This window comes from Heteronotia binoei, chromosome 6 (assembly GCF_032191835.1).
Source record: "Heteronotia binoei isolate CCM8104 ecotype False Entrance Well chromosome 6, APGP_CSIRO_Hbin_v1, whole genome shotgun sequence".
NCBI lineage: Eukaryota > Metazoa > Chordata > Lepidosauria > Squamata > Gekkonidae > Heteronotia > Heteronotia binoei.
Window position 1 is genome coordinate 27,099,903 of NC_083228.1, and position 15,977 is coordinate 27,115,879.

Consider the following 15,977-nt stretch of genomic DNA (forward strand, 5'->3'; position numbering starts at 1 on the left):
CTCTCCCCACCATTTAAACTGCAGTGCTTGATCTTTGTGAAAGAGGTCGTTGCACGAATGGAGACAAATTTCTGCTCATGTGTTTAGGAACTGTGGAGGTGTAGTTGTGGTGTTGTGATGGTAATATTGTATAGGATTTTCTGCTTTTTAAAAGAAAAAATAAAGACCATTGTGTGCTGGATGTAGGGACAGCACAGTCAAAGAAATAAACTTGTTTTGAAAGAAATAACGAAGCAAAATGTTCATGAAAAGATTTCTGCAGGGTGGAGGAAAAGTCTTTCCTTGTGCCTGCCACTTAAGAGGGAGATCAGCACAGAAAGGTAACGTTGGGGTGCGCGTGCATGTGCTCTTCTAAATCAGTAAATATAAAGAAATAATATTTTTCAAAAGGTTGCAAAATGTGCATGGGAGCATGCACTAGTTACTACAGTAATCCCTAGTGTAGTCATAGTTATTATAAAAATGCCTGCTAATTTGCTTTTCTTTCCTATGTGCCTGATTTTTGCTCTTCTCTTTTCAAGACAATTGACTTTTTAAATGAAAACATTGGAAAAGGAATTGAGAATTACTACGATGACTTGGACTTCAAAAACATAATGGATTTTGTTCAAAAGCAGGTTTGTTTTTTGCATGTCGAGTTTAGGAAATGCACAGGTAGGCATTCATGAATTTTCTGTACCGTAACTGGTCTTTCTTCCTACTACTGAGTGTGTGTGTGTGTAGTCTGAATAGGTGCACAGGATTCCATTAGCAGAATAACAGAATTGTAGGGTTGGAAGGGTACTGACCTTGATAGCCCAGATTAGCTTGCTCTCATCAGACCTTAGAAGCTAAGCAGAGTCAGTCCTGGTTAGTATTTGGATGGGAGACCCCCAGGAAATACCACAGTTCCTCTCCAAAGGCTGATAATGGCAAATTCATTCTACATGTCTCTTGCCTTGAAAACTCAAGGGGTTGCCATAAGTTGGCTGCAACATGACAGCAAAAAAAAAAAGAGGTTGAAATGCACCTTGAGGTAATTCGTGTAATGCATTGACAAGATTCTTGATTCTTCACACCCAAACACTCCAGTAATTTAGCACAGTTATGATATGTAATCAAATGTATGTATATACAAGTAGGGGTGGAATTCTAGTAGGAGCTCCTTTGTATATTAGGCCACACAACCCTGATGAAGCCAATCCTCCAAGAGCTTACAAGGCTCTCTTTTGAAAGCTCTTGGAGGATTGGCTACATCAGGGGTGTGTGGCCTAATATGCAAAGGAGCTCCTGCTAGAATTCCACCCCTGTATACAAGTATTAACCCTCTTTTTCCCTCTCTCCTAGCAGTTTCCTATATAGCCCACAAAAGTTAAAACAGGAAATGTCTGGTTTTATTTTTCCCCCAAGATGAATGAAATTTCTCATTCTTGCAGTTGTAAGAACTTTGCAAATAAAATGTTCGTTAATGTTGGTTGGTAGAACCATTATAACTTGGAATTTTAAGCAGAGCATGAGTTCATTCACACCCTTTCCATGGATGAGTTACAGGCTCTTCACTGCTGTTTCTCCCAGTGAGCTACTGGGGATAGAAATTCCTCCTCGGAATATGCTATTTCGTGTTCTCTTGCTGCTGCTGTAGCATCTGAATTGTCCTTATCTTGGAAGAAATTGCTTCTCAGAGCATTATTCTGCCCCAGCTCCTGAACTCTTTTTCAGAGAGGCAAAAGCCTTTCAGTGGGGGTTTCCTATTCCAAAGTATCTGGGTGATATGGTAGGACTGGCCATGCTGCCTCTTTTATGTATCCATCTCTCAAAAGGGAATATAAGTTTGGAGGATGGGATCTGCAGAGCTTCCAGGAGTTTGGATGGCCCAGGACTACCACTGGGCTGTGGGGGCATCCAGGGCTTAAAACTGGGCTGTCTACTTGCTAGTTTAGTATCAGTATGCTGGTGCTGGATTTTCCCAGAAACTCAGACTTCTTTCCTGCTGTGGCATTTCCTGGTTCAATTTCTTCCTTGAATGAGGTTTAGTTTGCTACAATTAACTTTTTTTTTAATGGTGCTTTGTGTGTGTGTGTATGTATACCTGGAAGTCATGGTTGACTTCTGGCAATCCCTAATGGAGCTTGGGGATTCAGAGATATGGCTTGCAATTGCCTGCCTCTGCATTCCAGCCCTGGTATTCCTGGGAGGTCTCCCATCCAAGTACTTGGCCAGGGTCAGCCCTGCTTAGCTTCCAAGACCTGATGAGTTCAGGCTTGCCTGGGCTAGCCAGGTCAGGGTGGCATATTACAGATGTTTAAACAGTATTTGTTTCATAGCCATCAAAGAGGAGGTCTCATTATGACATAGTTTGCTTATACAAATTAAGCCAGTAAGGAATTTGTTGAAACTTGAAATCCATGCTGAAGGAAATATGTCATTATAACGTGAACGTTGCTTTGAACTGCAGCTGAGTTTTACTTAATTGGCATGGCTGAAATATTTGCTGGGTTATTCTTGCCTTTAGATGTGTTAGATGAAATGGAAAAAGTTGCATATTTGTTAAAGTAGAGAAAGGAGAGCACTTGTGTAGGTATGAATGAAAACTCCTAGCATACTAAAATCGGAGTTGACTGGTGGTAAATATGTATTTAATAAGGCACATAAGTTTGGTTGAACACAAGCACAAAGTTTTGTATTCCTGAGTCCTGTAAACATTATTCCAGTTGTTTACAGAAGTATTTGACTGAGATTTTTCTGTTTTCCTTTTATAAGAAGTCACTTTAGTTGGTAATGCCACAGTTAAAACCCTTTTATACCAGTCCATCATGGTGGTTAGAGTTGCCAACCTCCAGGTGGTACCTGGAGATCTCCTACTATTGCAGTCTGTCTCCAGACAACCAAGATCAGTTCCCCTGGAGAAAATGGTGACTTCGGAGGGCAGGCTTTATGGCGTTATTCCTTAACCCCAAACCCCACCCTATCCTCAGGACTCACCTCCAAAATCTCCAGGAATTTACCAACCGAGAGCAGACCTCTCTATTGGTGATGGCTGGTTTGACTTCTGTTGCTTAGGAGAGTGAATTGAGCACAATTCCGTCTCCTGAGCAAGCTCCACTGAAATGAATGGAAGATGAAGTGTATAAGAAGAATATGGCTGTACTTTTCAGTGTGATTTGCACAGCAGAATTTCCTGGTGGATTCTGACCTTTATCAGGTAGCTTAAAAATGGCAGCCACCTTTTTTTTTAAAAAAGAAAAGAGACATACAAAAAGTGTGTGTGTGTGTGTGGGGAATATACTTTTAAATTTTTACCAGCTCATTACTTTCTCAGTCTTCCATTTGTAGTGTGTATACTCAAGGATTCAGAGTTCTTGTAAGTTATGGTTTATCCCTTGTTTGAATTTATGTCAAGTAGATGTTTAGTTAATTGGTTTCTCGGATCAAGTCCTTTTCCCCCTGACGATTAAAGTAATGTTAACTTGCATTAAGTGCAGTCTATTGCTCGTTTATTCCAGAGTGGTTTTGATTAAAATCTCAAGTATCTCAACTGTGTAGTGAGTAGCCACAGCTGAAGGAATTTAAATGAAGTGAATAGACATAATACAAGTTTGTTTTATTGTGAAGTGTTGTAAATATCTCATTAAAATCCTGACATGTTTTGAGGTTGAGCTTCAAGAATGTGGGCCTTGGCTATTCTCAGCTCTTAACTTCAATTCTTTCCCCTGTAGAAGACGACACTCACTAAACACACTGGGATTTTAACATGGTGTTTCTTCCAGGAAACTTCATGATATTTTAACACAATTTCACTTCAGTGATTTTGGGGAGGGGTCTTTAGATTGATTGGTGATGTTCTTTCAATTGCAAATCAATTAGCTTTCAATTTAATTTTTCCTTGTTGACATCCTTTTGCATATGAAAACACCGTTCTCCTTACATAATAATCCAGAGAGCTGATAAAGACCGGAATGGGTTTGGCAGTTGAATCACGGCTCATCTAGTGGCAGGCTTTTAGTTACAGGCCTGTTACCTTCTGGCTGAATTTATTTCATAGGCTGTGAAAGGATAAAATCTGATACCATTGCTGATTTTAACTTATCCAGCTGGTGATGTTCAAGAACACTCACATCCTTCTACATCTAGTTTCGAGTCCAGGAGCACCTTAGAAACCAACAAGATTTTGGAGGTATGAGCTTTTGAGAGTCAACACTCCCAATCTCTTGGTCTCTAAGGTCCTACTGGGCTCAAATCCAGCTTTTCTATGGCTATCCTCTGAAACAAGCTCCTGACATGTTTGTGGAAGAAGATGATATTGGATTTATATCCTGCCTTTCACTCAGTCTCAGAGTGGTCACAATCTACTTTTACCTTCCTCCCCCACAACCACAACAAACACCCTGTGAGGTAGGTGGAGCTGAGAGAGCTCTGACAGAAGCTGCCCTTTCAAGGACAACTCCGGCGAGACCTATGGCTGACCCAAGGTCACTCCAGCAGCTGCAAGTGGAGAATGAGGAATCAAACCTGATTTTCCCAGATAAGAGTCCATGCAGTTAGCCACTGCACCAAACTGGCTCTCAGGTGGATGCTCTCTTTATGTTCAGACATAGACAGCAACTAACACACATGCATATCTTCACATCATTAACTTTCTCCTCCATGGTTGGTTGCTTTGTTTGACATGGTACCCAGCAGCAGTATGATGGGATTCACCACTTCTGGTGTGCATCTTTGTTCCTTCTACAAAGCCCATGCATGTACACAGTTTCCAGTTCTGGAATTCTCTCTAGCAACAGATTCACGAGGCATCTACATTTAAATTTTGTTCATTTGCTAAGTGAAAACATCTCTGTTTTTCAGAGAATTTTATGGATTTATTCATTTTTTGTTATTGGAATTTTTCATTTGGTACTGAGTGCTCCTATGGCAGATTGTTTTTATCTATTACTTGTTTTTAATGATTTTTTTTAAAATGGTAAATCACTTTAATAATCTGAACTTTTATTTTCTTTCTGATATCATTAAGACTTAATAATTCTTAACATTCCATACTAATGATCAGAATGCCTTCTTATCGTATAACTTTTTCTTCCCTTTAAAGTTTAAATGCTGTGGTGGAAAAGATTACACAGATTGGGCTCAAAACCAGTACCATAACTGCGCTGCACCAGGACCTCTAGCCTGTGGAGTCCCTTACACCTGTTGTGTCACAAATAAGGTAAAGACAGTTAATTTGGTGGCCTCTCATTTGTTTTTCACATGTTGCGAAATGAATAGGGAGTGTTGGTTTGGCACACTGAAGTAGTCTCTGATGATCTGTCTCTGATGAGGATGATCTGTGCGTGGAAATACAAATTCTTCACACAGATTGCAAGAAAAATCCAGGAAATCCAAGCTTTTTTATTGACTTAAAAAACAAACAAACCCTGATCATACAGAAAAGATCTTGGACCATGTATAAATATTTTTATAATACAAATACTATTCGAAATCTTTCTCTTATATAAATTAATTTATTTGGGTTTTGTGTTCCATTTCCTAAAATATTTAAGCAGTGTATGCGTTTTTTCCCCCAACTAGAGATTTTTGTGGGGGACAAATTAATTTGAATGTAAGTTAAATTTCTTCTAACCCATTTATGAAATAAAGACTGATATTTCTGATGAATTGTGAATAAACAATGTAACAATGGCTTTCCAAAAAAACATGCATCTTGTCGTAAATTCCTATTGCTTCTATAGGGTAAACATCCACCAGCATGTGAGATTAATGAAAAATACAAAATTTACATTCAGATTTTGGGAATGAAGAGAGAGACAAATAATATATTGTGGGATGAAATTATTTTTATAAACTCTGAGGAAAATTTGCAAAACCTTAATTATCAAAGAGAACCAGTAAAGTTTTAAAAATGGTGTTTGGCTTTTTTAAATTATAAAAGAGCACTGTTTATATACGACATTCTTTAAACAACAGTCCTTGAAATCTTGCAGTACTGTCTCATTATAGTAATTTGTCTAGAGGATGCCTGCACTAGCAGTCTTTGAAACTGAATCGAGCTGAATAAATCATTGCTGTTTTGACAAATGTTGCCAAAAGCAGCTTGGAAAAGTAGAGATGTGAGCTGCAATTAGTCATTTACTCTGTGGTCATGGAAAAAACAGGTAATGTATGATGGCCATTTACCTTTGAGCAAGTTCTATAAAATACATCAGAACCAGATACTGGTCTCTGCTCTTTCAGAGTAAATCTGCAGGAACCATTTTCGCATGCAGCTAACCTCGCAGTCACAATCCTGTTCCCTACGCAGCGTCCGGTCGGATTTCGCACCATCTGCGCCGGAGTTACAGGAAGTGTTGCGGCTTTTGCGTTGCAGATGTAAACCGCTAAAACCCAGTTTACGTTTGCTACGCAGAAGCTGTGGCACTTCCTGTAACTCCGGCGCACATGGTGGGAAATCCGACCGGACGCTGCGGAGGGAACAGGATTGTGACTGCGAGGTAAGTTGTGTGCGAAAATGGTAATTGTAAATTGCTTCTTAACCATCTGAGGGTAGTTGGAAATACTTTGATTGTCCCCAAGCAGGTTCACTTTTTAGCATCCCCAGTTGTATTTGTCAGTTAGGAGGCAGGAGGGGATGCCTGGACAGAGTCTGGTCAAATTCTTTTGGAACAGATGATCATAGTTTTGTTGGGGGGGTGGGGAGAAGTGAGCCAAACTTGTCCAATAACTTCCTCCCACCTCTTAACAGATTAAAGACTGAAGGTCAGGATTTATTTTTAATGAGTTTTCAAAAATGTTAGAAGTAAATCATATATGCAATGAAACACTCCTATGAAGAAGATTGGACTTTATGTTTTAGTAAGAGATAAAGGATGCCCATTTTCCAGCTGCAGGGACCTAGTGGGACACCCATTCAGCTTCTGCATGCTGTTTGTGAGTTTGTCCAGCTCCAGAACAGCCGGTATTTTAATTAGCCTTCCTCACTTGATAGGATTGTCAACAGTTTCTAGAGCTTTGTATATGCTATTTTGGCTGGAGTTCATAAATTTCCTATGAACAATTTAATAAACATAGAAAAGTCTGCTGCATCAAGTTTAATAGTGCCGATTAACAGACTTATTCCAACATTTTTGAAACAGCTTCAGATGTCTTTGATCAACAGGATGTGCATAATCTCATTACCACTAAAGGGACACTTTTAATGAGCAGTAAAAATTGGTAACCCTTATGTTCTTACTTACTTGTGCCAGCCAGCCACCTCACACTGAGGGGGTTTTTTGGGCTTGATGGAGGCAGTTGGCATTGATCTGTGTGCCCTTTCTGTTGTTCTGGTTATAATGAGAACAATAAGATTTGGCATTTTTAATGCATATGGTGGCTTTATTTCTCTGATTTTATTTATTATTTCAGGCCATGAAGGTAGGTATGTATTTGAGTGATCCATCTGCAAGCTGAGGCCAAGTTTCACAAGCTTGTTTTATTATTTTCACTGTTCAGTTCTCTTAAACAATATAAAGCTATGCATTTTATACCATACTTGAATTTTGAAATGTGTCTGGTTTTTTCCTCCTCCAGACAGCAGTTGTCAATACCATGTGTGGATATAAAACTATCAGTGAAGAGGTAGGGATTTATGTCTTTTTGTCTGTCTGAGACTGTCTGCTTCAGCTGTTAATTTTGCTTTTAAGCCTCCACTCAGTGATGTGGTCTAAACCTGTCCCAACTGCCCTTTCCTCCTCCTCAGCGTGCTCTTTCCCAAACCAGCTGTTCTCCTGTCTTTCTGGGAAGAATGCAGTCCTAGTGCGTTATCACACCTTCTGGATGGGAGAATGCACATTTTCAACTGTCTTGCCCACGCTGCTGCCATGTTCCTCCCATCAGCACCTCTCAGCCACTGTTTCCCCTGTTGCACCCCCAGAGGTCACGGTGACAGTGTGGGTTTCTTTTTTTGAAAATTAATAATTGCTATAGCACTATAACAATTTCTTTACGAAAAGCTCTCCAGTGGGGAAACTTGCAGCTGAGAGAGGATAGTGCGCAGAAAACCGCTGTGTGGAAGATACATTGCCAGTGCAAATGCCTCTGGATTCACACCAGCACTAAACACAGAACCCACACCATATGGATGCAGCCTGCCCTCTTCTCCACACGCTCATTTTCATCACTTGCATTTCTTCTTCTTTTAACTGGTTTTTTTCTTTGTCCAAATGTGTTTTGCTCCCCCTGGTGGTCATATCATTATATCATTGCTGCGTCTCTGGCTTCTTTTTCTCCATTTTAAATTGCAGGGAAATAAACCAAAGATACAGTAATGATATATCAAAGCAACAACTAGAGGGAGCAAAACACATGCAGGAAAGAAAAAAAAAGATGATACAGTATGAGTACACAAGCGATGAAATAAGAGTGTGGAAGAGCCCTAAGTCCCTGCTCTTCTTTCTGCCTTTGCCATTCACACATGCAAAAGCAGCACAGGGATGGTTGGCGAGTAAATGCCCCAACCTCTTGCTTTGACAGAGCAGGCTTCAGCCATATAAGCAGATTGGCCTTGAGGTGAGTGCCTGTTTCAGACTGCTGACTGAAACTGCTTTGTGTGGGTAGATCTTGCAAAAACACTCCAGCCTTCCTTTCCAACAGCAGGGTTTTGTGGAAAAGTACTGTAGTTTCTGTATTGGTGTCAGGGTAAATTTAGTAAATTTTTCAGTGAGTTCCCAACTTGGGAACAAAACAGAGATGGGAGAAGGGTAATCTTGTATATATATGCCAGGGTGCATTCATTGCAAACTGCATCACCGTACTTTCAGCAGTCTCTTGCAATCTAGGACTTTGTTACTGTTCAGGATTGTATTTTGTGATTCATTTGGTGGTCCTAGTAATCAGCCTGGATACAGAGATGAAGTGCACACCATCACTGTAGTCTGTTTCTGGTTTAAATTTGAGGTCAGGTGTATTTACACAGCATAAATACAACTTGCATTAGAAAATATCTCTTTATTTTAAGTTTGTGCCCCAGCAAAATCCAGCCTTTCTGCATCCATGAGAAGTGGTAATAAGGCTATACATTAAGAGTAAAAATGAGATGGAACCAATATTGAATTCAGCCATTCATGGAACCAAAAGCAGCAGCAGAACAAGATATTAAAACCTGTCTGGTAGATTCAGAAAACATAGCCTGTGCCAGCTTGTGTAATCAGCAAGACAGAACAAAAAGGGTTTTTCTGACCTTCTAAAAGTAGAAACTGAACTGTGTTGATGGAACCTATGTAAGAAGGAAAATTCATAATGAGGTGCTGCTACCAAAAAGGCCTTGCTCCTTGTCATTCTCTATTCCATCTTTGCCAGAGCTCAAGTCCTTCAGACTGGAAAAAGACTTTCTTTAAGAAATATGTTTTGCCAAATAAACTAACTGACCTCCGGGATCCAGCAGTAAGCTGTCTGTATAGTTCAGTGCAGTTAGCATATAAGATCAGGACCTTCGTTGCTTCAGTGAATTACAATAAATAAGGGGTGTTATTCGTTTGTGTTTGTTACTTCACAGCGTCTGAGCGTTCAACACATTATATATGTCAGAGGATGCACCAACGCAGTGCTCATTTGGTTCATGGACAATTATGCCATCATGGCTGGTATTCTGCTTGGCGTACTGTTTCCACAGGTAAGGAACATTCAAATGTTGATTGAACTCATACGATGATTTACACTTTTAGTAAAAGCGTTCTTTCAGAATATTCTTTTCTCATTTTGTGGTGGGATGGCACTGGGTCAGTACTTGCCTTTTGGGTTTTTTTAACAAAACTGCCCCAGAAACATAGTTCTGGAAGGGATCCCAAGTACCATCCTGTCCAACCTCTGAACGTAGAAAGTCACAGCTCCCCCCCCTTCTTGAGAGGGTTGTGCGCTTCTCTGTTTTCTGTTCCCCAGACAATCATCTGTCCACTGTGTATTGTGGTCTAGTTACAGACCCCCATTACAGGGAGTCTGTTTCTATAATAATCCTGAAGCAGAAAACAACAACTGTGTACAAAACACACCATAAAAACATATACAGAGTAATTCTTATTGTCTGTTTGTTTCCAATAATACCAAATTCACAGTATATCAAAAAGTTTCACAAAAGGAAAGGATCCACAATATTTCAACGTCCAGAAAATGTCCAGTCCTTCTCCCTTCTTATTCAATTAGCCGACTCACGGATTTGGGGGCTGGCCTTACAATGGCTTCCTCCTTCCTTGACGGGCAGGGACAAAGGGTGGCAATTGGGGGAGAGCTGTCCCAGAGGCACTCACTAGATTGTGGGGTGCCACAAGGGGCAGTGCTCTCTCCGATGTTATTTAACATCTACATGCGCTCCCTTGCCCAGATTGCCTGGAGATATGGGCTTGGGTGTCATCAATATGCGGATGATACCCAGCTCTATCTACTAATGGATGGTCGGCCTGACTGCGTCCCAAAAAATCTGGACCTAGCATTGCAAGCCATGGCAGGTTGGCTCAGGCTGAGTAGGTTGAAGCTGAATCCAACGAAGACAGAGGTCCTTTGCCTGGGCCATGGATGTCTGGGAAGGGAAATCCCCCTTCCAGTTTTTGACGGTGCGCCATTGAAAGTGGTACACAAGGTCAAGAGCTTGGGAGTTCTACTGGAGCCTTCCTTGTCAATGGAGGCCCAGATAGCAGCCACTGCCAAATCCGCTTGTTTCCATCTTAGGCGGGCGAGGCAGTTGGCCCCTTTCCGAGAGCGTCACGACTTGGCAGCAGTGATCCACACAACGGTCACCTCAGGATTCGATTACTGTAATGCCCTCTACATGGGGCTGCCCTTGTGCTGAACCCGGAAGCTGCAGCTGGTCAGAATGCGGCGGCTAGGCTATTATTAGGGCTCCCGAAGTGAGAGCACATACAGCCGGGGCTCCGTGAGCTGCACTGGCTGCCATTTGTATACCGGATTCATTACAAAGTGCTGGTTATTACCTTTAAAGCCCTATATGGCCGAGGACCTGCCTACCTTAGGGACCATCTCTCCCCATATGTGCCCCAGAGAGTACTGAGATCAAGTGCACAAAATCGGCGGACAATTCTTGGGCCGAAGGAGGCCAAACTGAAGAGTACACGTGAAAGGATTTTCCTGATCACAGCTCCACACTGGTGGAACCAACTACCGGATGAAGTGCAGGCCCTGTGGAGTCTTGATCAATTCCACAGGGCCTGCAAGACTACCCTTTTTCAAATGGCCTTCACTTAAATGTGGATTGATCTACTATATTCGGCCATCATAAACTACCAAGGAGAACATCTAGAGTATAGCACTGTAAATGTTAATTTGTATTGTAATTTTATGTTTTTAATTATAATGGTTTTAATTAGTAAATTATATATATTGTAATTTGTAAGTTTTACATGTTGTGAGCCGCCCTGAGCCTGCTTCGGTGGGGAGGGCGGGACATAAATAAAATATTATTATTATTAATCCTGTGTGGTATCCAAATTCCTTACAAATCCTGGCTCCAAAGGTGATGTTCCCTTACGTGCCCGTCAACTTGGATCACGTTTCGCATATAATGCTTCCTCAAAGAGCCAATCTGTTGTGTAAAGGGTAATACTTAGTAAGCAAAGAGTCTACAAAATATATAGACTCTCCGTGCTCACTGACTGGGCGTCTGTACCCAAACAGAGAATGTAAACTGAGCATTGTTTTTCAGACTCAAATGATGTTAACCATTCAAAAAAAATGTTTAATGCACAAAATGTTCTGTCTTCTAGTCATTGCTTCCTCTTTATTTCACAGTTCCTTGGAGTGCTGCTTTCTTTGCTTTACATCACCCGTGTAGAGGATATAATTACTGAACACAAGCTTGGCGAGTCACTACTTGATGGAGGGCGACCAAAGACAGATGTTGAATTAACAGGAACAGGGTGCTGTATGTGTTACCCTGAGTAATGCTGTGCAAGGCGGATAGATGACTAACTCCCCTTTGTTATTGTGCCTTGAATGCCGTCAGATTGTTAAAAACATATTGTGAGTTGTGTAAAGAATAGTACTTAGCAATCAGGCTTCCATAATTTATTAATATTCAGTTTTTCATCTCGAGCATTCTTTTAGAGCATCAAGGGATCTTATGCTGACAGATTCCTTTTCATTGTAAAAGAGTAAAACTAACCAAGGAGAAGAATCTATGACCAATAATTGCTGTAGTAAAACTTACCTATACACAAGGGCTGTCTAACTTAACCTGAGTAATGGGACTGCTAACATGGTAAAATCATCTTTATTTCTGGCCATTTTCAGAGCATGGTAATTTACCATCTGCATTCACAGGACTGCCACATTAGAATGCGTTGTGATCATTCAAACTGGACCCAACTGTTCACTAGTGTTAGCAAAGAATACTGGCTGCTGTGTTTTGTTGCTGGCTGGATTCTGATTTGTTTCCCCCTCTTCAGTTTACACTTGTCCTGCATGTTTGCTTGTTTTTAATGATTGCCAAGGGCTTTGGGCTATATCATTAGGCAGTTTTTTCCAAAGCCATTGTATGGTGTTTTCCACACAGGAGTAGACTTGCTACTGCAGTGGCCAATATAGCATAGTGGTAACAGGACTTCTCCATGGCAGACTTCCTTGTAGTTACCTTGTCTCATTCCCTGGGCAGCAGCCACCTACCCACCTGTGACAAGGGCTTTTCCAGGTTTTTTTTTAATTGGCAATTACATTTCATTTTATGTTATTATTAAAACATTTATGATGTATGTATTAGGTACTTTGAATTCTCAGTTTTCATTTTTTTTTAATCAGGAAGCCTCTAGTTCCTTTTGTTGCAAGGATATACCTTTCCCTTTATATCTCTGCAATGAAAGATAATAGATTTTTTTTTAAAGGGGACAAAATCTAAGGTGGGTATTCAGAAAATCTGATACACAGATTGCTATATTGATATTCACTTGTTGATTGAAAACAAACAAACAGTCAAATGGATGTGACTACGGAAAATAGATGCTGTGTGAATAGCCATCCAGGCCGTGTTGTAATCTTTCTCTAAATTTTGCAGCAAAAAAAAGTTTGGGGAAAATTGGAGAAAAGCTGGGGTAAGTTTGTGAAGTGCACAGATGCACCACAATGCTTTGTGAAAGTAGGGAAAAATGCTTCCCAAAAGCATTGAACACATGGCAAGTAACCCATGCAGAAAAGGTCTCAAGTAAGAATTATTTTGCTGAAATGTTCCTATGTAAACATAGTTGAATTTGTGTGCTGTATAATACTGTAACATTTTTGAAATTGTGCCTTCCTGCAGATTCTTAATGAAGTATCTTTATATATTTCAAGGGAGTGATTTCCTCTATCTGTGCAATCACGTTTTTATGCTGCTTCTAATGGTTTACTGAAAACACTTTTGGAGGCCTTGCTCTGGAGGCTTTTCTAATACAAGCCACTCGCTGACTCAAAAAACAGCTTAACAAATGCATTTTTTTAAAAAAGCGTTTTGCCACTGTACAGATTTTTGTATGTTTTATTTAGTATTCCTGATGAATCTGAATCTTGTATTTTTCCTGACAGACTGGAATTCTTGTGTATCTCCCTGTGTTCACCGAGCACTTAATTTTTATATGGAAAATAAATTTTATGGTTTTGTAAAAAAAAGTAAAGAAATGTAAATATTATTATCAACAAGTGTTTGAAGATGAATGTTAAAAGTCCAGATGTACCAAAAACAAGATCCTCCACCTCTGGCACCCTTTCCTCTTGTTGCTCTTAATTGTTGCAGGGAGATGGATGAAAATCTTGTTTCTCTTAATTGTTGCAGAAGACTAAGCCTCTTTGTGAGGAAAAAGGCCACAGTTGCCTTTTTGATAAGCAGCAAACAAACCGCTGTGTTTGGTCTGTCTCTCCAGTCCATACTACCTTGTGGTTTGTTGCATGATTTCCCTCCTTGCACTGCTCCCCAAGCGTCCTCAAGCACAACAGTCTGCTCATTTAAATTTCATACCCTGCTTCTCCAGGTATCTGCTCAAGACAGCTGACATGAAGAAGAAAAGAGTAGCACACTTGAGTGACAGAATGTGTTAATGTCAAAATGAATTGGAACCACAAAAGTCAAAGTATTGTTCTGAGAACAGGCTGAAGCAGGCTGAAGTCCTAAGTACCTGAGAACCCTGTTCTAACCCTGTGCTTTACAATGCGATCTGATGCACACTTGCCAGAGCAGCTTCCTGGTAAGGGGGGCACTGGATTTCAGCTTACATTTCCTTTTGCAAAGAAACTGCTCTGGAGGTGGCAACATTTTACCTAATAGGGAACTCGGTTCCTATATGCAAGCTATCCATTCACTCCAGCTGTGGTGACAGTGATATGTGTAGAGAGATGCATGTATACAACTTTTCCTACTTAAAAAAAAAATGGCAGAGGCGCTACACCTGAAGAACCTGTCTCACTGGGAATATAGTTCTGATTCTCTTGAATTCTGATTTGGGAGCTGTGTCATGATACTTGGATCTGAGGCCAAGACCACGTGTATTTGAGACCTGTTATATTCTCCACATGATCATAGAGACTACAGATGCTATGTCTGAGCCAGCAGTGGTTGGGATGCTGAGGGAGAGGAGCCCGTGGCTGGGAATGACAGAGTGGGCGTGAAGAGTCCTCCAGCTGACCCTCCAAGTGAAGAGAAAGATTCTTTGGTACCGAAAAAGGGTTCAAGTCAATCACTTGGCTAGGGTTGCCAGGTCCGACTCAAGAAATATCGGGGGATAAAGCCAGGAGCAAGATTGTGACAAGCATGATTAAACTCCAAAGGGAGTTCTGGCCATCACATTTCAAGGGGCCTCGTGCCTTTTAAATGTCTTCCCTCAATTTGGAAATAAGGATATGGACATCTTCTTTGGGGGTTCTTAGAACTGGACCCCCTGGTCCAATCTTTTGAAACTTTGGGGGGGGGGTGTTTGTTTTTTGAGGAGACACACTGAATGCTATGCTGAAAATTTGGTGATTCTATCTCAAAAAACAGCCCCACAGAGCCCCAGATACCCACAGATCAATTCTCTATTATACCCTATGGGAATTGGCCTCCATAGGATATGATGGAGTGCCCAGCAAACATTTCCCTCCCCCTCCCCCCCCCCACACTTTCTGATGACCCTGAAGCTGAGGGAAGGCCTCCAAACTGGGATCCTCTGCCCCCAACTGGAACTGGCAACACTACACTTGACAGGCATCAGGAAGCTTGGGCTTTAGTGCATCGTCATTCGCATACACATGCAGTACTTGGTACCTCTGGCCTTGCTTATAGCACACTTTGATAAATATGTGAATTGGCTTCCAAAGACAGCATGGTGTGCAATGAGACACAAGATAGCACTCGGTGGTGTCATAGGTGTGGGGGTGACCTATTCCCACATGCAAGTCAGCCAGCATTTGACATTGCACTCACTGCACAGGAAACATGCCTGTATGAAACCAGCCTATGAAAGGCAGAGGACATTCCAGCTGCCCAAGGAACGTACCAGGATGACAAGCCTCATGGTCTGGGGTGTGTGAGCTGTTCCAGGAAGAAGCAGGGAAGCAGCACTCTCAGAAGTGACAGCCTGTTTTGAAAAGGACCCTGATAACTAATGTAAGCACCACATGCCACCTGGGTCTCTAGTTGTTTAATGCTGTGACAAGCAGGCTGAAGTCCTAAGTACCTGATCATGATGTTCTTCAACATGTATGAATGGAATGAGCTGGCATTTAAACAGCAGCAAAAAAAAAGTCAGTTTCTAACCACAGTTCTCTGCCCCACAAATAATAGGATTTGCTAAGCTTTAAGAAATCCTTATCTAAGGTTTTGTGCAGCAAGTAATGGAGAGGGGGAGTTATACAGAATTGCCAGTTGTGTCACTGGGCACTCCACCTACCCTGCTAAATAGTATTGTCTACTCAGGACTCAAGTGATTGCATTATTCTTGGAATGGAAGCTCCAAAAGTTGCTTTAAAAGCCATTTAAAATACTTGCAGCTCTATATGAATTTTACTGAGCTCCCATC

The 15,977-nt window shown here is 41.1% G+C and overlaps 1 protein-coding gene across 1 annotated transcript in view; it reads left to right on the plus strand.

Annotated features, from left to right (window-relative positions):
• Positions 1-13,596, plus strand: part of TSPAN15 (tetraspanin 15) — a 29,005-nt gene extending 15,409 nt beyond the window's left edge. The window contains exons 4-8 of the mRNA XM_060240804.1: positions 522-617; positions 5,066-5,182; positions 7,543-7,590; positions 9,506-9,622; positions 11,749-13,596. Of these exons, the coding sequence (XP_060096787.1) occupies positions 522-617; positions 5,066-5,182; positions 7,543-7,590; positions 9,506-9,622; positions 11,749-11,901 (531 nt within the window). The 3' untranslated portion in view covers positions 11,902-13,596. The remainder of the gene's footprint in view (positions 1-521; positions 618-5,065; positions 5,183-7,542; positions 7,591-9,505; positions 9,623-11,748) is intronic.
• Positions 13,597-15,977: the final 2,381 nt, after the last annotated feature.